The 22,163-nt window shown below is 37.2% G+C and overlaps 1 protein-coding gene across 7 annotated transcripts; it reads left to right on the forward strand.

Annotated features, from left to right (window-relative positions):
* The first annotated feature begins 22 nt into the window (after positions 1 to 22).
* AASDH (aminoadipate-semialdehyde dehydrogenase) lies at positions 23 to 20,911 on the forward strand. 7 transcript variants are annotated; one of them, XM_075752114.1, is made up of 15 exons: positions 23 to 459; positions 1,150 to 1,403; positions 3,420 to 3,540; positions 4,247 to 4,587; positions 5,348 to 5,540; positions 7,853 to 8,094; positions 10,910 to 11,016; positions 11,462 to 11,634; positions 12,149 to 12,341; positions 12,867 to 12,985; positions 14,332 to 15,169; positions 16,218 to 16,381; positions 16,969 to 17,094; positions 18,421 to 18,552; positions 19,588 to 20,911. In XM_075752114.1, exons 2-15 carry the CDS (start codon positions 1,174 to 1,176, stop codon positions 19,993 to 19,995), a joined length of 3,387 nt encoding a protein of 1,128 aa, XP_075608229.1. In that variant the 5' UTR covers positions 23 to 459; positions 1,150 to 1,173; the 3' UTR covers positions 19,996 to 20,911. The 7 variants fall into 7 exon arrangements, with proteins under 7 accessions (XP_075608229.1, XP_075608230.1, XP_075608228.1 ...); XM_075752115.1 differs by having other exon boundaries at positions 457 to 520; XM_075752113.1 differs by lacking the exon at positions 23 to 459 and adding an exon at positions 578 to 706.
* The last annotated feature ends 1,252 nt before the right edge of the window (positions 20,912 to 22,163 follow it).

Here is a 22,163-nt window from a genome sequence, read left to right on the forward strand (position 1 = left end):
CCGACCCCGTCCCCCCGGAAATGACGCGCTGGCCTCGTCCCAACGGTAATAGCACCGGCAGGAAGGCCTGTACCATCTCTTAGGGGGACAGGTTCAGAGACTTCACTCGTGTCTGTGTGGCAGAGGAACCTTGCCCTTCACCCCAGCCCCCTGCCTTGTTTTGCCCTCTTCCTCGTGTCTGAACAAGACTTACTGGAGAGCTGGGAGGGCTCTGGCGCACTCCCTGTTCCCCTCACCCTCAGGAAAAAATGGCACAGCCCCACGCTGACCACTGACCGACCGGGCGCAGCTTGTTGATTCCCAAACAGCGCGACGACCATCGACCAATGAGAGCTCTGCGTTACTGCAGAGTCGGGCAGGACTAACACTGACCCGCCAATCAGAAGCGCTGACCTTCCGTTGCTAGGCGGCGGCGGAGCAAGGGAGGGCGCTGGGAAGTGCGGCTCGGCGCTGTCTCAGGTGGGGATTCGCGCGGCGCGACCGTTGCTCCGAGCCTCGGCCGTTGGGCCCAGCGGCAACGGTCGGTGGGGCTGCGCTGATGGCGTCCGTCCCGCAGAGATCCGGGAGCGGCCAGGACGTGTGTGGAAACGGGGGGGATTTGAGCGTGGCGGGGATGTGGAGGAACCGCTGCGGAGTCTTGGCTGGCGCGGCGGAGGCGAGAGGGAGCCGTAGCCCTGAGCCTTTCGGTTCGCGGCTCGGTCATCCGGTACGGGCGTGACGGGATGGCCCGTAGGGCAGAGACGTGCGCCAGCACGAGCAGTACCCTAAAAGCCTTGGCAATCGACGTGTTGCATTTTCTGCTTGCAAAGGAAAGATTCGTATTTCACAATTCTACTATTAATTGTGTTAATAAAGATATTAATTCAGTTGTGCCCAGCTTTAAAAATAAAGGTGTAATGGTGAGGACCAAACTATCTCTGTGCAATTAAATCTTAGTGAATTACTGTATCCTGGGCCATACGATGAGACCTATGGTAAACGATAAAAGTATTAAGCTTTACACTTCTGCAATACAAGGTGTGGTGAAGCTGCATGTTTTCTGCCGAGTATCTGCTTTTGTACTTGGTAGTGTTTTGTGTACTTAGATGATTTGACAAAAATATTAACAGTTGGCAGGTGACAATGCAGTCTGGTTTGTTAATCTTTCAGGGGGACAGAAGGCATGCAGCTGAGATGACTCTTCAGGAGCTGGTGAATCAGGCAGCTCGTCTGTACTCTGATAGAAAAGCAGTTTGGTTTGATGAATGCAATGACAAACCTCCAACTTTCTACACATATGCGACGGTGGTTAAGCTTGCCATGGAATTAACAGCTTTCCTTCAAAAGCACTGTAATCAGCAAGGAAAATGTGAAATAGGCCTTTACTGCTATCCAGGAATTAACTTACCATCTTGGATCATAGGGTAATGCTTGCAATCTGTGTCGGTTTTTTAAGGGTCGTCTCTATTAAAGCAAATTTTCAGTTTCTTTATATTTTTGATAACAACAAAAATGCAGTAATACAGTAATTCAGTCAAGAGACACTGGAGCCTTGCATTCTTTAAGAAGAAAGATGGCAGTATTATAATGTTTTAAAAAGCCACTGCTCAAGTTTTTTTGACTCTTAAGTTCATCGACCTAAAATGTATGTAATTATATCAATTTTTTAAAGTGCTTGATTAAGCATATTTATAGAAATATGAAAAAATTATTACTAGTATCTTTGTTGTGCTTGTTTAAAAATGGAGATCTCACAGAGTAAATTATATATGCGAAAAAAGGGAGTATGCAGGTTTTTTAATGCATTCTTGTCTTGCTAGCAAAAAAGACATGCATTAAAAGCAAGTTTCATGCTTTAAGCTAATTGAGTATGCAGTTACAGTTCCATTGCAAACATTGTAGAAAAAAGTAATGAGCAATGCAGCACTAAAGTGACATTGATTATTTAATGGCTAGGAAATTGTAATGTTTGTGATCTCAATAGTCATGTGAATTCAGCAATTTAAAAAATTCTACTTCTGATGATGAATTCTGATGTTTGTATCCCTTGTATAGGTATCTTTTATATCCATTGCATTTATGATGTAAAAAATCCCAGGATTGCAGGCTTATTCAGCTGATGTATACAGCAGCGGTTTTGCTTCCTAGGGGGATGATCTGCATCAGTATTTTCCTATTGTCACACTGTACCCAAAATACACAATAGTGCAAGAAGATGTATGACAGCTGACTATAAAGATTTCAGTGAGGTGAGCGAGTGAGCGCTGTAATCATAAATCTCCCAGAAGCGCTGAGGAACTTTCTCACGGATCAGGACACACTTTCCCTGCAGCCCAGCAGTGGAGTGGGTTGCCCAGAGATGGCGTGCAGGCGCTGTCCCTGGAAGTTTTCAAGACCTGACTGGATAAAGCCCTGAACAACGAGGTCTGGTGTCACAGGTGGCCCTGCTTGAGCAGGAGTTGGACTAGGCATCCTGAGGTCCCTCCCAACCGGATTTGTCTTGTATCCCAATGAGCACAGTTTTCTTTTCCTGCATGACTGGAAACTGCTGAGGCATTTTGATTCTTATAGCTACCATTGCTGAGTAATTAACTGCTATATGTGATGCAGGGCAGGCTTAGGTGCTGACTGATTCCAGCGGCTGTTCAAATATGCAGAATGCTGCGGTTTCCAAGTCTATGTTCTGGATCTTGTCATTACTGCAGTGATACATCACTTGCACAAAGAGGAAGTATAACTAATTGTACGTAGGAACCCAGCCTTAGAAGAAATGTGAAGATTTATGGGAACCGTTCATGTTTTAGTTGCCACTTACTCATCTTTGCTTTTTGTGGCGCTAACAAATTCAAGTGCTTGTCTTTGTCAAATGGAGCCGCTAGAGGGGGAGATTGTCGTGATCAACTGTTGAGGAAGCACTACAATGTGAAGTGCAGTGAATAAGTGGGGAATGATACTTAGTGTTCCTCTGTTTATTGGAGACGAAATTCCAGTATGCTTTTAGACTTTCTTATGCTGATTTCTTTCCAGTAGTGATAACGGAAAGTGTTTTCAGTGTGCAGAGTTTTGGTGGTTTTTAAAATATATTTATACACATTGTATATGTATAAATGAAAAGCTTATACTTCTGTTCCTAGTCAATAGCAAAAGCTTTTAAAGCATGGTGCTGTTGATGTCAGTGATACTTTTGTCATCATCACCCTGCTTTGCCAGGAAGAATTTTGAATGTTTTCATCTAGCTTTAATCTTTTTCCTTGCTGTAAAATACCAAAAGGCAACACTGATTGTAATTTGCTTCTTTATTTCTAACAAAATCTTTAAAAGTCATATTATGACTACATTTTCTGGCTCTGGGAACTAATGGCAGTATAAAAGAAACAGTGAAATTTAAGAGGATTTTCTTTAATTTCTTGTATATATTTAAAACATTTTTGTCTTGTTAGAATCCTTCAGGTTCCAGCTGCCTATTCTCCTATTGATCCAGATGCACCACCAATGTTATCCACTTATTTCATGAAGAAAAGCAATCTCCAATATGTTCTTGTTGAGAATGACAAAATAAATGTAAGTGTTCAGGCTTCTACAGGAAGCATTAAAGGGCAATTTAGAAATGTGTAGCTCTTCAGATTGTATGCTGCATTAGTAAGCTTGGATGGGGTTGTTTTGTTTCTTCATGTCAAGAGGTTGACTTTCTCATGCAGAAAAGAATATCTTTAAAATTATAAGTACAACGTGCTTCTCCTCCTGTTCAAAAAAAATGCCTACTTTCCTATTACAGCGTTGCCCAGGCAAGCTTGTTGGGCTCTGGCATTGTAAGGCTCTTCCAAGCTTGTTTCTCCATATGGCATGGTTAAGAGTTGGAAATCTTTGCAATTGTTGAAAATAACTCAGTTTAATTCTTTGGTTTCCTTTTGTCCAACTCCTCCCAAATCTTGTACCCTCACTCATTGCAATGGGAACAGACAAGATTGAAACATCTAGTTATAATTCAGAGTTGTCTTCTGCAGAATTCTTTTGTATATTTTCCCTTTCATTCATTATTTGCTCAGAAAATTGTTTATTTTGCATTTATAAAGTCTGTGTTGACTCATATTTAATATATAAAAATATATGAGCTTAAAACTGTCTGATGTGTGTCCTCCAAAAGTTAGAGGCATGAAAAATCACAGCTTATTTGTATGAAACGCTGTTTCGTATTTCGTTGCATACTGTAGAACAGTAACAGTGTGTCTTGAGTTCTGCTGTTTAAATTGTTTATTTTCTCTTACAGAAATTCCAGATGTCCCATGTTGGTTGGTTTTACCACAGTTCTTCCACAATAAAACATCTTGGGGTAACTCTCTTCCAAGTGAGCTCAAGCAACACTGATTTAAATTCACAAGTAGATGACGTGAAAAGTAAATATGAACCTTTCAAAGCTACGAGTAACTCACAGCCAGGATATACTGTTTGCCCAGATCAAACCAAAGTAGAAACATCAGAAGGAAGATACACGGACATTGGCCAGAAATACTCTTTAGCATACATCTTGCATACATCAGGAACTACAGGGATCCCCAAAATAGTCAGAGTGCCTCATAAATGTATAGTGCCAAATATTCAGCATCTTAAGTAAGTGTGGTTTCCAATTTTCCTTTTAAATATTTTTACAAATCTGACGTTTAGGGACTCTCTTTTTAATACTTCAGAGGAGTGTAGATTGGGGTTTTGCTAACACTGCTTCACTTCTTCCTCCTTCCCAGCCTTTTCAAGTTTCTTTGTGTTTGTTTCCATTGTTTCTTAAGTAGCATCGTATGAAACTTTGTTTCCTTCAATGTTGTTTTTAATGTTTGAATGGTGCTTTACCTGAATTTTTGAGGGATGTACTTCAAATAATACACTGTTGCTGTAAGTATTGTATTCTGGCTTACAGTTTAAAAGAAATAGATAACAGAGCTAATTATTTGTTCACAGTTATATTTAGTGTGTTCTGTAGTTTTGAAGTTCTAATTCCTTTTTAGGCTACCTAGATTTTTTTAGAAAGTACTATATGGAACAGAAAGAAATCTATTATGGAAAATACCACCTTTTTCTTTCTTTCTTTGTTTTTTTTAGTGAGCGTCCATTAGTTGAAATATGCTCTTCAATGTAGTGTACCGTGGTATAATGTGGTGGATATCTTTGTAAAGGACCTCATTAGTTCAATCAGTAGTTACAGTCTTGATTGCAGAAGCTCTTGCTCAAATTATCTGGCCTGCATATGCCTGTATCTTCAGAGTAGCCCTTGAGACCTTAGCTTTGCTGAAGCACATTTCTTTCATGCTGCTCTTCCAGTTTGGGAGTTTTTTAAGAACATGCATCAGATTTGTAATTCCTAGCTTTTTTATTTTAGATCCATATTTGAGATCACACAGGATGATATGCTATTCCTGGCTTCTCCTCTAACATTTGACCCATCTGTGGTTGAACTGTTCATTGCTCTGACAAGCGGAGCCTCTATCCTTGTAGTACCAAACACTATTAAAATGATGCCTGTGGAGCTGTCTGCTGCTCTATTTCACCATCACCATGTGACAGTGTTGCAGGTAGGCAACACCTAAGATAAGTATCTTTGGTGTCTTGCTTCTCACCTTTGCTAATGTGTACTACTTTTTCATCACGCCTAATGATAACAGAGCAGGAGTGTTCTTCCTTGAAAGGGTAGCTCATGCGATCCTTTTTGCTGTAGCATGTTAGCAGTTTAGAAAATGATCATTTAATCAAAGCCTTCATCTTAAGAAACCATTAATTCTTAAGGATTAATTAAATTATTCTGTTAATTAAGCAGTTCTGAAGAATCTGGTAATGGAGTAACCTGTTGTAGACATTTTTAGCATTTTTTAATGGGCTTAATTTTAGACTCTTTCCTCATAAACGACTTTTAAGTTTTAATGGTAGTCTCTATGCTAAAGATACAACAACTAAACCAGTGCCATTTATAGGGTGTTGTTTTTACAATAATGGGAGCAAGAGAAGAATTGATTCCACAGCAGCACTTACTGTTTTCAGGCCACCTCTTTATATGAGACTTCATGTGCCCCTTATGTCTTGGAATAGATCATCTCCTATATGATCTCAATTTTAATAGTTTTAAAGTTCATTTTTGGAAAATTTACTTGAAGTTATGAGCATCCAGCATGGCTGAATAAGCCTAGCCCTTGCCTTGTAATGTAATGAGGTATTTTGTAAAACTATTAATTGAGTATTGAAACTTAAACCAGGGTGTCGGGGGAAGAGTCGCTAGAAATGGATCTCGCTTGTAACCAACTTTGAACAAATGAGTATCGTCTGGTTAGTCTATTAATTGTGATAAATCAACCCCTAAGCCTTGCTTTGTCATTCATGTAGTAATTCTGAAGTATTTGCCCTGCTAGAAATCCCAAGGTTTCTTTTCTTTTGGAGGAATGGTAGTAGTTGAGATTGTAGGGTGCAAATTTAAGATTAGCAAGTAGCTAGCTGAGGATTCCACAGCAGAAAAAAATCCACTAAAATCCACAAAATCTGAATTTTGTAACTTTATTCCCTGCTTTTATTTTCATTTATGATGATTGCTATAAACTTCAGTGCTGTAGATTTTCCTGGTACATACAAGTTTCTTCATCAGTTTACCTCACTTGCTATTAGAAAAAAATCCTAGATACTAATCTCTGTTAGCAAGATTTTTTTACGTATTTTTAGGACTTTTTAAGATTTTTTTTTAAATGTGTGTTAAGCATTAACAGAGAAAGGCCGAATTTGGTGGAATGAAGATGTTTGAAATGTCTTCCTAAGAAAAGTTTGATTTTTTGATTTTTTTAAATCATTTTCAGCTAAGTTAATGACAAAAATGTTCTCCGTATAGCTTAACTGATGATGACTAGTTTTATGATGTTTCTGAAATTATAGCAAAACATTACCTTCCCCTCTTGACTTGCTCAAGCAGACTTGAGAAATCTGAAAAGCAGTTATGAGGGAGGGAAAGGGTAATTTTTTACCCCCTTTTTTCTTCACTATAATTCACTGAAGTTAAAATGATCAATTGTAAAGTGATGGTCTTCATCTGTTACTAGAAGAAAATAACCTGGTAAGAAATATTAAATTGATTTTCCAGTCCTCTTTCTAGAAAAAATAGTTAAGAATAAGAGTGAAGTATGAGTGTCGGTTAAAATGATTTGCTATTTTTCCTCTCAGTGAAAGGGCTCTACATCAGCAATAGCTTTCTAGAAGTAGCAGTATTTAAGGAAGCTGTTTTGTTTGGGGTCACCTCGCTTTCCCTTTTTTTTTTCCTCTGCTCATTTTAGAGAGTAAGGTGAAAGCTTTCAGAAAAACTAATCTTTGTAAATTGGTATATTTACACGAATAAAGAACAACCCAAAGTCTGACATCCTATAAATTTTTAGTGTTATGGAAAGGTCTTTAAATTTTCTGTATGAAGGTTAATCAGATGTATAGTTTATATTTTAGCTGTAACATGCTGAATGAAGGCAAAAAAAGCCCTGGCAGTAACATCAAGAGAATATTGTGTTTGCTGTTTTTTATTTCAAACTAATTAACAGAAGAACTAATAGCTGAGACGCAACATGGAACCCATAACACATGGAAGTAAAGTAAAAACTCTGCAGAAGAACATAGATTGGTCTTGATAGTGCTCATTAAGGGCTTCACACAATAAACAAAATCTTACAAAAACCAGCACAATCTATATTGGTATCTGATGGCTGATGGCATCTTCTATACATAGATGATTGTTAAGTACATCCACAATATAGCTAAGCAGTGGATATGATAAAGCAGGAAGAGGTTTACACATATACTGAAAAAATATAACAGATCTTTATCTTTTTTTTTTTTTTCCCTGTCTTTAATATGTATCATTCAGGCAACACCAACACTTCTCAGAAGGTTTGGAGCTCACATTATTAAATCAACAGTGTTGTCTGCAAATACTTCACTCCGTGTCTTAGCCCTTGGCGGTGAAGCATTTCCTGTACTGAATCTCTTGAAAAGTTGGAAGCACAAGGAGAACAAAACAAGTATTTTTAATCTGTATGGTATTACCGAAGTGTCAAGTTGGGCCACGTGCTACAAGATTCCTGAAGAGGTTTTTAGTCCTGATTTTAGGTAGGAAACGTCACTGTTTTCATGGCTTGGCATGTGAATAATGAAAATCACTAGAAATAGAACCTCAGACTCCTGTTTCCAGGGCTACTGAGTCCTGAAGAGTGTTTATGCTGGTAGAAGTTACATTTGGTTTTTATGTAGAAATAGACTAATCTATCCTCTCATACTCTAATACAGCACCCTCAAGTAAAAGTTTTTGATGAGTGATTCTTGAACCACAGAACTGCAGTCTGAAATCCTGTGTACTTGTAGACGTGTTAAGTTTCATGCAGTGTGTCGTGATGGTCTCTGTTTTGGTCGTCTCTCTATCTAGACCTCTTTCTCATTCCAGCCTGTGATTCCACACGCTGAACCTGGACTAGCCTAGTCCAGGGTGTGCTGTCTCTGGCTATGCAGCAATATTGAATCAGTGTGCACTTCTGCAGGCAAATGGCTCCTAACCAATTTGTTAGTAACTTCAGTTAGCCATACTCTTGCTCATCATGAGGCTTTTCTGGTGAGATCTTGCAGGTTCAAAGAAAGGAAACCTAACACAGCTCTCAGTGAGAGTAAAGAAATGGAGCTCTGTAACTCCTAATCATACCCTCGGAACAAAGATACACTCATAGCTTAGCTCTATCAAGTTCAAAATGTTACTTCTGAGATTTACTTATTTTAAGCAAAAATGCTCAAAGATTACTTTCAAATGTAACAGTAGATATACATGTGTTTCTTACTGCTACTGTGTTTTCGCCTACAGTTTTTAAAACTCCACAAATAATTAAGTGGAGACTAGACACTGGGGTTTTTTTCTAATATTGGATAATATGCTGTTCAGCAAATGATCCTACTGATATTACTTGACTAGTATGGATGACAGAAATTTGTCCAAAGTGGCTCACCCAAGGTCTCAGAGTAATTTTACTTAGACTTCCAGAAGTACTTTCTTCTCATCATTTAACCCTCTGCCATTTTCACTCAATTACTGACTTTTTTTTTTGTTCATTGTATTCTATAAAGAGAGTTGCAGGAGTGTCAAGGTCGTGAAAGGTATTTCCAGTTAGCTCAGTGTTTCATTTGCTCTCTGAAATGTGTAGTTATTCCCTGGCATGATAATTATACGTATGACTCGAGTTAGATGTGTCCTATGAAACGGGATGTTTTGGACAAATGATGCAATACATTAACCAGGTACTTAAGCCCCTGAAGACTGAAAATGGTAGATGGTCATAATGTGTTATTAAATTATCATGCAAAACTCATTTTCATTCTAGTTTCTCTGAGTTCAAACATTATCTTTTCTTCAGTGAAACTTGTTTTTTCTACTCAAAGTTTCTGTGCTCCAGAGATAACATGTTGTTCTTCAGTCCTAACTGGTGTGCAGTTAGAATGATGGAAGTTTTTATAGTCTCTGACTGTTGTTTCCCCTGCCTTCACCTCAGAGCCTGTTCCCTCTAAGCCTCATTGCAAAGGGAATTAGGGTTCCTTTGCAGTAAGCGGCCCCAGATACAACAAAACCAAGACAGACCATTTTATGTCGCCTTTGTTTCTTAGTGCTGGTAGGACAGTTGGAGTACAGTGGGCTTTTATTTTTGCTAGCCAAATCATGAAAACTGCCACAGTTTCTAGAAAATACTAGAAAATGAAACAAAATCAGCACAAAGTTAGTGCCTTAGTCATCTGCATCCCTCAGTTTTTTTAGATAAGTTTGGCAAAATTAAATGTCTAATTTCAAGTCTCTTAAGAATAATGGCCAAATAAGGTGGTGTTTGTCTTTTATTTTTGATGTTCTATGGTATATGTAGGAATCTTGGGGGTTTGTTTAGTGATGCTGAATTCTACTCTTTTTTGGTTTTGTCTTTGTGTTGGGACTTCCCCATGGTATGGGGCAGACAAATTGACTATCTGGGATGCTTTCTTATACCTGTTTGTCAAGTAATTATATTTTGAAGCTGACTAGAAGAAGGAATAGGAGAAGATTCTCACTTGCCAGAAATGCACGTTTTACAAAATTTGACTGCTTTTTTTCAAATTGCGATACAGAATTCCTTGAGTGATCAGAGGAAACGAGAAGTTTCAACACCCTAAATAACAGTTGAATAAGAACTGTTAGGTTAAAATATGAGACTTTATGATAGAAATTGAACTGGAATGCATGCCTAACTTCATATATTACCAAAGTTATTTAAAGTTACTTTGCTTTTTAAATTTTGCTTTACTGAAGAAAATATATTATTCTCTTACTCCCACTCAGAAATAGTGTCTATATTCAATAAATGAGGTTCTCCAAGTGCTTGAAGAAGTTAGAGAATGAAAGGAAAGGAAGGAGTTGGTCTGCAGCTCAACAGAAGTCTATAATAAATACATTACATTGAAATTAGTTTCTTTCATTTAAGTCTTTGCTGAAAGCCACAACATCAGTAATAAAATAGAACAAAAGCTCAAACTAGGTAGGACAAGGAAAGAATGAATTAGAAAGCAGTTACATGTGTTTAAATTGATTGACTTGATGGAAGTTTCAACCTGGGGGACTTAAAAACTGGCTGAAATTTGCAGGGTACTCTCAGGGTATTTCAAGGTCCATTCAAACTTTATTTTTTATCATTCTGTGGTTTTTGGTATATGATGATGAAATCCATGCACACTGATGAGGTTTTTAATTTTGAACAAATAAAGATGTTTTTAAAGAAGAAACATTTGTAGAAAGAAGCCCCAAGCATCTATTTTTGCTCTAATACCAACCCTTTAAAAGACTGTATGCTAAGTCATTTCTGGAACAGTTGTTTTGTGTTCAGAAGGCAAAGATTTTTACTTTTTCTCTCTTTAATATCTTTAGAATGGACTTCCCTATACCTTTGGGATCACCGCTCCTAGGAACAAAAGTTGAGGTCAGAGATACCAGCGGTTCGGCAATTCTGGAAGGCGAGGGACAAATATTTATAGGTTATTTTATATTTCTTACTCTTCTAAGATACTTTTCTTAATGGATTGAGTTTTAATAATACATTGATTATTTTAGTTGATGTCTAACTCTGATATGCAGATTAATATAGCATTTTAAGTTCCCATTGAGCTGGGAACCTTCTGGTGGTATTTTAGGTTGTTGGAATGATGAACAGGAAATTAACATAATCTTATCTGCAGACTGTGCTTTCATTATATTGACTTTTTTTCCTGCTTGCATTTTGACACTCTCAATTGAAGTAATTTATGTGAATTAACTGCATAGCCCAGTTTGTACATTGCAGAAGTTTAGACATTAATATTAATCTTTCAGTACTTCTTATAATGCTTGTTAGAGTTTAGGAGAATTTGATAGCATACTCTTTATAATCTTCATTTAAAGTTAGCCATTTAATATATGTGACCATGATCTTATCTTGTGTAGGTGGTGAAGAACGAATCTGCTTTCTTGATGATGAAATAAATGTACCCCTGGGCACAATGAGAGAAACAGGGGATTTTGTAAAAGTACAGAATGCAAAGTTGTTCTTCTTGGGTCGGAAAGACAATCAGATTAAACGTCATGGCAAACGTTTTAATATTGAGTGTTTGCAGCAGGTAATGTAATACCTAGTGAATAGAGTATGCCAGTATAAAAGAGCAGGGATAAGAAACACATCATTATCATCAAAAATGGGTATTTACTCATCTTCAGATGACTTTTAGGAGTCTTAAATAAAATATCTAGTCATGTAATTTAGGGAGGACTTTGGTTCTGAGTTCTTGGAAATCTGTTTTATTGTATGGTTTCTTCCAGCAGAATTGAGAACTATATAAACACCTGAAAAATACTGAGTGTTGCACTGCAATGCTTGTATAGTGATTGTTCTACAAGACTGAATGTCAGACTCATGGATTATATCTCATTCACGGCATTTAGGCAAATATATATCTCTGTTTTTATGTGAAAAAGCACAAACTGTAGCTACAAGAGAAGGTATTTCACAGGATGTTACGTAGGATTTTGAGACTACGAATTTTAAATGTGCACTTTTATACATTGTAGTTTTTGCTCCTTTTACTGTCTTGATGAACTGTGTTTCAAAGCAAGACTAATATTTTTTAATTACAGGCTGCTGAAGATCTTTGTCAGGTAGAAGCCTGTGCAGTGACCTGGTATCAGCATGAAAAGCTTGTCCTGTTTGTTGTACCCAAAGATGATTTAAAAAAGAAAGAAACACTTAAAGAACTCCAGAAACATCTACCAGCTCATGCCGTCCCTGATGAGCTTGTACTGATTAAAGCTTTGCCTTTGACAACACATGGTAAACGAAACTATTAAGTACCCTTGCCACTTATTTTAATGGTCTCTATTCTTTTTTTTTTTTTTTTGACCAAAATCCGGTACCTGATTTATACTTTTTAAATACGTACATTAGATAACTAACTCCTAGTAAGAAATGATGACCACGTATTATGTTTTCTTGATAATGTTTCGTTCAAGAGTCAAATCAGTCTAGTAAAATCAGTTTAGTATTAACACTGCACGTTTCTTTTCTCAGTTGTTCCTGTTGCAGTCTGCAACAGAACTCTGACACCAGCTGGGAAAAGATCAGGCCCTGAAGGTGGGATTATGTGGGAGGCTAGGGTAAATTTTCAAAAACCTTATTGGGTTTTGTTAAGTGTAGTTGATTGACTGGGTAAAAAAAAACCAAACCAAAACACAGGTGCAGTTGAGTATGAATAAGGAAGTGTGTACAAGAATAGAGTGACTATTTGGGCAGAGCAAGTTTTAGAAGTGTAAATTGTAAAAGAGCAATGAAAAAAATCGTACTTTATTTTCTACAAAGGCAAAGTTGATATATCTGAACTGAACAAGATTTACCAGAACCATCTAAACTCCAGAAGGCGTGACAGTAAGCTGAGTGGCGCAGAGGAATTGTGGGAAAGATTGCAGTATTTATGGAAGGTAGTATTTTGAGCTGCCTTTTTATCTTTGCAAGTGGATCATTATACATGTGTCAGGAATTAAACAGTTTTAAGAAGTATGACTAATGCAACCAGAACATTCTAGCTGCCTATAGATTTAAGTAGTACAGCTCTTTCTGTTCAGTTAATACTTAAATACAGTCACTCTGCAGCGGCTGAGAGGGAGTCATTTATATTTCTCCATCAGATAAAGCTGCAGACTATGAGGTATAAGCAATTAGCATAGGAAGGACGTAACCTGTCAGTAGCTTTTTGAATACTGCTTCACATGCCAAAGAAGGTATCCCTAGGGGAAACAAGGAACTGGGACATGGAAACTTTGTACAAAATAGCTACTGTGATAGTAGAGTTTCTTCTTTCTCAAGATAATTATGAATTGAAGAGTCTTTTTTTAAATAGATGGCACAGTTGTGTAACTGTCTCTTGGACTGTCTGTTTGTATTGTTTCTAAATTTCTGTGCTAAAGACTTGTTTTTCAAGGTATCAAAATGTGATGCCAAACAGTATTACTTTTTTTTTTTTTTTCCAAGATAGACTTCCAAGTTTCACCTGGAAGTGGAATTTGCTGTGACTAGGACTTGAACAAGTAAATGTAGTGAATTAGTAACACAATTTGCCTGTGCTGATACCTGCCATGTTGGTGGCTGTAGAAATGATAACCCAAAGGGATGGGATGTGCCCTAGACCCATTATGGACAGCAGAATGTGGTTTCCAAAACCAGAGCATTTGGACTTCACGCCCAGACTTAACAAGCAGGGAGTGCAGTGAGAGGAGACATAGTAATTGCTGTTTGTTGTAGTAACAATGCCAAATCCAAAATCCTTCATGAATTGAAGGGGTTATAGCTTCAAAAGTAGGTAGATAAGTAGGTTACGTAAATAATTCAGATGTAAAAGATAGCAGTAGATGTAAGTTTTATTAATAAAAAATAAAGCACCTAAACCAATTTTATCAAAAGGCATCAGTGTTTTATCTGCAAAGTTGTCATTGATACATGGTATTGAGATTGAAAATGGCCAACAAAAATGCAGCACAATTTGCTTTAATTCCTTAGACTCCAGAATTGGAATTGAGCAAAACATTTTGTAGTACAGAACTAGTATCTCCCTGTTTCCCCATTCCTCCCCAACTCTTGTTCCATTACTACTGCTATTGGCATTTCATGTTTCGTGTGATTTTTTGCAGACTAGTGAGTTTCCTCAGTTGTTGATTTTTAGTGGGACTTCTGGGTATTCAGGTGGATTTTACCCAACTTGAATCTTTGTGTGTGTGACATAGTGTAACACCCATGGACTGTTAATCTCTTTCTTTCTTCTTTTCTCTAGTCTGTTCTGGGTCTCCTCGGTGATTCCACCAGAATTTCTAAAGATGCGGTATTTCTGTACAGTGGTGGAGACTCCTTAAAGGCTCTACAATTTTATGATGAAATTGAGATGCTAGTAGGCAAAGCTGTGCCTGGACTTCTTGAAGTTATTCTCAGCTGCTCGATTGAAGAGGTTTATAGACATATTCGTAAAATTCTGTTTCCAGATGAAGACCAATTAATGAATTATGACAATATTGTGAAAAGAAAATTAAGTGGGAACAGTGGAGAGGAGTTTCATGGAAAATATATTAAACTGAAATCTGAAAGAGATCTTGAGGTTGCTTCAGTGTTAACTTCATTTATTGCACTAAGCAGAGGAAATCATCTTTTTTCTGTGAATTTCACCAAGTCTTTTATGCAGCCCAGTAATACAGTACAGGTAGGAGTGGAAATGCTGCAGCAACCGTCCTTTCTGCATTTACTCACTCCAAGTGTAACAAAAAGCCATGCGCAAGGATGTGAAATGGAGAACAGAACTTTAACAGTTACGAACAAGGCAAATAAAACAGACTGTTGCTCTGTCCAGCAAGTCCATGCAGAATGTAGTCACGTAACAATGGCAGAGTTGGCATTATGCATAAGATGGAAGTCAAATACAAGAAAATGTGTTGATGCATCACCACTGGTTATAATACCATCTAAAGAAGAAGCATCTGCATCTGTATATGTCGGCTCTCACTCTCATGCAATGCAAGCAATTGATCTAGATTTGGGAGAAATAAAATGGGAGAAGAACCTTGGAGGTCGTATTGAATCTTCTGCCTGCGTATCTAAGTGTGGAAATTTCATTATTGTTGGTACGTCTTTTGTCTTAGCCTTAATTTGCAATTATTTTTTCTGCTAAATACAAGATGAATGACAGAGAATCTTATTTCTTACCTCTGAATGCCCTCCATCTACACTTATCCATAAACTTCCATATCTGCTTCAGAACTAATTTATTATAAAACAGAAACAGAAGGAGGAAGTAATATAAGTTTCATGATAGCCAGTGATGGAGCTTATCTAACATATACACTTGTGGTTTATTATATGCCAATTTATTAATGAGGCCTTATTAAGGAGTAGTCAATGGGTATGGTTTCTTTTTAGCGGTTGATTAAGGTGTGACCATTAAACTTTTTTTAAAAAAGTATGGAAAGGTGATACAGTCTTAAAATGTCTTTAAAAATTGATAGAGGTAGAAATTAGTACATGATGCCTCAGATTATTTTTCAGAGTTTAACTATCTCCTTTGACTCTTCTTTTTGGAAATGTAAATAACATGTTTGGATAGTTTTTTGGTTTTGTCATATCTGTTGTCAACGGAGTTGCCATTATTCATCTTAGTGTTATCTTTTTAGCTATTACGTATGTATCACTGGTTAGCACAGATGTGCAGCTGGTGAGGTTTGTTGTGCAAAGCTAATGTTACCATCTTTTTGCTACCATTTTGATTTCTATTTACTCTGATAATAAAAATGTAATGCTTCATTAAAACTGAAGGAGTTTCTAGAGCTACAGTTCAGTTTTCATTAGAAAACAACAGACCTTATTCTTTCAGCATCTTTGTTTTCAGAAAGGAAAATTAGAGAAGGAGGTAATTAAAATTTGATAGAAAGGCAATGAAATAAGTATATTCTAAATGTAACCTGGAAAGAACACACTGAACAATCAGCTTTGAATGTATGAGCTATCAGCAAAGACTTTGCGCTAAAAGGAGGAGCTTTGGAAAATATTTTGAAACTGTACCTCGTGAGTCATCTTACTTTTTCCAGCAGTGATGCAGCTAGCAGCATAAATCACACCGTAAATACAAGTATTCATTATCCCTTTTTTTCCCCTGTTGTGTTTTATTTCACACAGGTTGTTATGATGGTTTAGTGTATGTGCTTCAAAGCAATGATGGAGAAATACACTGGACTTTTGTTACAGAAGATACTGTGAAGAGCTCTGCAGTTGTAGACCCTTCCAGTGGACTAGTCTACGTAGGATCACATGACCAACATGTGTATGCTTTGGATATTTATGTAAGAACACAGACTGAGTTTTACATACAGAAGAATAAATATCCAACTTGGACCCCAGTTGTAGTACACCAGATGGAGCTCCACTGTTGTTAGTATTGTCAGGAGTCCACAATTACTCTTTTGAAATACTTAGGACTGCTTGAAGAGGGATTAGGATTATGTGGTAGTAAATAGTTTTAGTGATGTCCTCAGCTCTGGTTCTTGTGCTAATAGTTCTGGTTGAAACCAAATCTTAAGTTTCTTAGTTATTAAATTCTCTGTGGGTGTTTCAGAATTGGGTGCAGAGCTAGAATTAAAGTTAGGGCTTAATGGTGGAGAGAGAATCCTACAGTCTAAAAGAGCAGATGAAGGGAGATGGAAAATAAGAGGGGCAGATACTGCCTCTTCATTAGCTGAATTTATTTACTGGAAGAGAAAGTAGCCAACGGCATATGTGTTCCTATAATAGCATGTAGATTATATCTTCTTAACTAGTATTTGCAAAGTAAATGCAATGTTTGGTAAGCTTTGACATTCGAAGGTCTTTGTAGACATGAGGAGCTTTAACTCTAATTGAAAAAAAATTATCTTTTTTCTTGTATTTACAGAAAAGGGCATGTATATGGAAGTTACATTGTGAAGGTGGAGCTGTGTTCTCATCTCCTTGTCTAAGTTCTTTTCCACATCATCTTTATGTTGCTACACTAGGAGGACTATTATTGGCTGTAAACCCAGTATGTACCTTTGCTTACTTGTCTTTGATCCCAATCTCAAATTTAAATGAAACCAAAATGCATTTCTGAAGTTAAGATCACTTTTCTGATGAAAGGAACTAGATGATCGTATGTTACTGTAAGATATTTTTCACTTGAGGGCCTTATTATTATACACAAGGTTACCATAATAGTTCCTGTATTTCAGAAAGCTATCTGTTGATAAAGACAACTGAAGTGACTTGCTTGAATTTACATGCTGACTGTAGGCCAAAGTTGGAATCAGCATCTTCTCATATACTACCTTATCAGTTAAACTAGTGAGTGAGAGCATGTCTGTAGATTTTTTTTTTCCCCTCCCTCCCTTTGACAGTAGGATTACAAAAAAAAACCGAACACAGAATTTACTGAAATCAGAACAGAATAGAGAAAGAAGCTCCTTCATTCCCCTTAGTGTTTCCTTCCCTGTAGTCATTTAAAGAGCTGTCTTCCTTAATCTTGGACTGCTGTTCTGTTCTCTGCACTGAGGAAATTACATCCTTGACAGATGTGGAGCAATTTCATGGTTTTTCTGAAGGATTGTTGGCTTACAGCTGGTCCTGCCTGATAAAAGGAACAGTCACTTGGAGCAGCTGTTCATGTTTTTGTACTCACACAACCCAGAGCATCAGTCCTAACCATCTGTACCTCTCACCCACTACCAGTTTCTTCAGTAATACCCAGCCTAGTGTTAGAAAAACGGTGTATGGTTTTGCAGCTCTAGTGGGCTGTGGTTAAGAAAAACCTCCCCCCCCCCCCCATAATCCTGAGTAACAGGTAGTTGAGAAACCCAGCTGTAACTCCAAGTGATTATTTATAAAAATAGGAGTGTGTAGGCTATGTTATGAGCTTATTGTGACAATCATAGATTGTGGATTGCAGCATTTCCTACAGTATTTATAGTTTATGACATAATCAACATGATTTGCTTTCAAGATGCCCTCTCCTTTATTGGTCCTTGTCACATACTGAGGACCTGGGAATGGAATAGAAAATTAATCTGTCATTTATTAGAACTACTACTATTACTACTACACTATTATCGTTATTATGTTGCCTAGGGCAAGGAAGAGTGAAACAGGCATATTGAGTATCCCAAGGAAAACACTAAACATTTTGTTGGAATAAGATTTGAAGACTAGTTTTGTTCTGGTGTGCATTCTGGCTGGGAGAAGCCTGCTTTTCTTTGCTTCCCCCCCCCCCCGCCCCTAATTCTTAAGAGCTGGGTCAAGCTGTGAAGGAGGGGTTGTTTTCTGCAGCCATTTACAGTTGTGTTAAGCATCAGATATTCCATGCTGCCATTTACAGGTGATGGGGAATAAGATTTGGAAAAGCTTCCTGGGAAAACCACTATTCTCCTCTCCTCACTGCAATGAGAAATACATTTGCGTTGGGTGTGTGGATGGAAACGTATATTGTTACACTCATTCTGGAGAAAAGGTAAAAGTGTTGTTGGGTTTTTTTTTTGTTCATCACAAAACCCTGAATAAGATGCTTTATTAATACTGTTTTCTGAGATTTAATGATTGACATATACCTTTTTGTGAACCAAATAGAAGTGTCTATTGTTATAGAGAGGAGAAAGTAGAAAAACTCTTTGCCTAGGGTAGTCCATGCAGTTCATGGCAAAACCGCAAAGTCTCAAGTTGCTTAATGCAGGAAGAGAATTTCTAGCTCAGAGCTTACACCCAAAGTAAAGGGTCAAGAGTAGTGCCAGCAAATGAAATGGTATGGTTTTGGAGTTTTTCAAGCTTGTTTAAAGCTCTCTCTTCTGTACGATGGTGGCTATTTAGAAGTAAAGGTTTCTTAGAATGTTTATGCATTTATCAAAAAATGCCAAATCATAATCCTGGCAAAATATGTGTCAGGTTCACGTTGAATTAAATGAGAATTTTTTTTTAGTTCCTCAGAGATGAATGTGGTTTGTATCTGGTGTTAAAACAACTGACACTGTTTCTGTTTGTTCACCTGAGATGCAGTATACATGGCAATTCCTAAGCCTTTCCCGATTATAAAATATGTGTTAGCCCATGCCATGCTGTCTGCTTGCCGCAGTGTTGCAGAACTGATACTCTCTTGAGGAGGGATCTGCACATCATTAGCATGAGCAGAGGAAATCTATGTTACAAAAGGAATATTTGCCTTTTTGGCAAAGAAGGGAATTCTCAAAGTTCATTACTAATTGTACAACAGCCCAAGAATATTTTTTTTTCCCAAGTTGGCCATCTTTACATGGGCCTCACAGAATGTAGTAACTCTTGCACATCTATTTTATGAGTCTTTTTATCACTTATATGCTGTATGTAAAACTTAACTTGTAATTTGACAAGTATTTACAAGCCCTCACTGAAATCTAGTATGCTCTCAAAATAAAATGGTCTCCTGTCAACAATGAGTCTATTAAAAAAGTACAGTTGCTTTCAAACTGATAATGTGAACAACCTTTGATAATGGGCGGTTATGTTCTTTCTGTAGGTTTGGCAGTTTTCCACTAATGGACCAGTGTTTTCATCTCCATGCATCTCAAGTTTAACTAAGCAAGAAGTATTTTTTGGCTCCCATGATTGCTTTATCTACTGTTGTAACATGGAGGGTAATTTACTGTGGAAATTTGAAGCCACTTCAAGTGTGTATGGAACACCATTTGTTTTCCAAAGTGATGACTTAAAGAACAGAATTCTTTTGGCAGCAGTATCTACAGATGGCAAAGTGTGGATCCTGAATGCCAAGAGTGGAACAGCAGAAGGAACAGATAAGCTTCCAGGAGAGGTTTTCTCTTCCCCCGTAGTATGGGGAACAAAGCTTGTTGTTGGCTGTAGAAATGATTATGTTTATTGCCTAGATTTGTATATAACAGGAAAAAAAGAACAGCTAAGATGTTAGGCTGCTTCCTTTTTATTGTTTACATTTGTAAATTAAGAATTCACAGGCGCTCTCTACCTGTCTATTTTACTGCAAGCAAGAGGTGCTCTTTGCAGACCTCTCAGGTAGCATTTTGCACCATTCAGTGTCCAGAATAGGTAAAATGATGGTTGTTTGATTTCCTGTACTGATTGAAAGAGGTTGGCTGCTCAGCACCCAACCAGAAGTTTCATTGTCCCTCCCTCATTTCCCAGCTCCAATTCATGAAAGAACATGAAAGATGTTTTGGGGTTGAATGTTGTGCTTTGACCTGTGTAGTAAGAAAATGAAAGTCAGTAGTTTGGCTTCAAACACAGGATTGGGAGAAATTGTGGTAAGGTGCCATACTCTGCATGTCTCCATGAGGGAGGAATGTATTCCCTTCTATGAGTCCAGCCTAGCCTGTGCCCTGAGCTTCCTTCCTTTCCTTGCCTGTGCCCGGCTCTTCTGTGCATCAATGAGACTGGTGTTTATCTGGTCCGACAAGGTTTCTATGCTGTGGCAAGGTAACCCAAGTCCTTTTTTTAATCTATTTCTTAACTTGATTTCTGAAGACATAGCCTGTATTGCATATACCTGGTAGTACTGACCTGTTTACGATAGTTTGTATAAACTGAATAGTTCGTCTTTTATGAGCCTAGGCCCTTGTTGGCTTCAATTCAGTCAAGCATATACTTAAACTCTGTTGAAGTCAGTAGGAGTTACTTCTTGTATTCTAAAGTGAAAAATATACTTTCATGTGTATATTTATTAAATTTCAATGACAGGTACAGTATGAGTTCCAAGATGAAGTGTGCACTGCTCAAATCAACCATTGTCAAATCATTTTTTAAGAAATTTGAATGAATGCTCTCTACAGTGTCTTTACAGAGAACTATTAATAAAGGGTTGTGTAAATTGGTTTTGGTTGTCTTTAATGCCTTAGAAGAAATTACCAGTGGTCTTAGTAATGCTAGTCAAGTGTTTGCAGTGACAAAAGTACGCTTAACTGAGAGCATCTTTCTGATTATAAGTCTTCTAAAAGAACTATAGTAGAAACTATTATCTCACTCTGTCTGCTGAGACTTTGAATCCTAACATCTTCAATTAAAAAGTAAAGTAGAAGTTGCACTTGCTATGTTGCTTCATCACGTCTGGTTCCTCCATTGTATTGTTAGCAGAAATGCATAGACAGGGCAGTTGTAGCACTGTAAAAAGTTCTATTTATAAAGCAAATGTGACCTACACTATTAGCAAAAGGAGACACAGAATACATACATCATTGATTAGATAATTTTGACTGGGTTATAGTTTAATAAGAATTAAAATGACATTAGTATAATAAACAATTGCACTTTAAAACATTTGAAAAATTAAAAAAGTACACAACAAATACCCCACAATTATACATCTTATAGTTTTTATACATTACTATATGAACATAGAGGTTAATCATATATATAACCTTGTCAGAAGAAATGGTATTTTGTGTGTATAAGTTACAAAAAATTGAGACAATATACTACATAGTGGTTTGTTTGGTTCTTAAAACATTTTTGCTGTTTTAAACTTGGTAGTAATGTTTTGGTTTTATTTTTACAGATTTCCAACAATTTATCAGAAATGGTTGCAACAAAGCTAAAGCAAAGTAACACTTCACTTCATTGGTATTTAGTGCAAATTTTTGTTAATTTAACATGAAATGTCACTGTTGAACATGTACACTTTAGAAATGTTTCCATCAAGTACTGTACATAATACAGTTTCCAGGATTACACTAGATACCTTTATGGTTGAAAAAAAACCTCTGCTTTGAAGCTTAAGACCATCCTTAATGAAAGCTCTAATCTATGTGCTATAATGTATTGTATTGGAAAATTGCATCCTTATGTCATGCACAATAGCACCTAATTTTGCTATGCTTTTCAGAATACCAGTATCTTTAATTCTTTAATCCTGATTTACTCCACCTTCTCTGTATTTCTGCCTGGCTCCTTCTCCCAAGACATAATCATAAAGGTGGATTTCAGGAAGTGTAGTTCTTGTAATTACAAATACGTACCACAGGCTTATAAACACAGAAAAAGTGTAAATTTAACATAAGCTGCACTAATTCATGGTGCTAGCAGAGCAAAAATAGTTATGGGCCCAGTTCTTTCTTCAGATAAGCT

This window comes from Balearica regulorum, chromosome 4 (genome assembly GCF_011004875.1).
Source record: "Balearica regulorum gibbericeps isolate bBalReg1 chromosome 4, bBalReg1.pri, whole genome shotgun sequence".
Taxonomy (NCBI): domain Eukaryota; kingdom Metazoa; phylum Chordata; class Aves; order Gruiformes; family Gruidae; genus Balearica; species Balearica regulorum.

Excerpts from the sequence above, each read along its gene's own strand:
- AASDH (XM_075752113.1), top strand. The coding sequence starts at position 614 with ATGTGGAGGAACCGCTGCGGAGTCTTGGCTGGCGCGGCGGAGGCGAGA. Across the intron at positions 4,588-5,347 it reads CCAAATATTCAGCATCTTAA|ATCCATATTTGAGATCACAC; the intron begins GTAAGTGTGGTT and ends TTTTTATTTTAG. Across the intron at positions 12,986-14,331 it reads GATTGCAGTATTTATGGAAG|TCTGTTCTGGGTCTCCTCGG; the intron begins GTAGTATTTTGA and ends TCTTTTCTCTAG.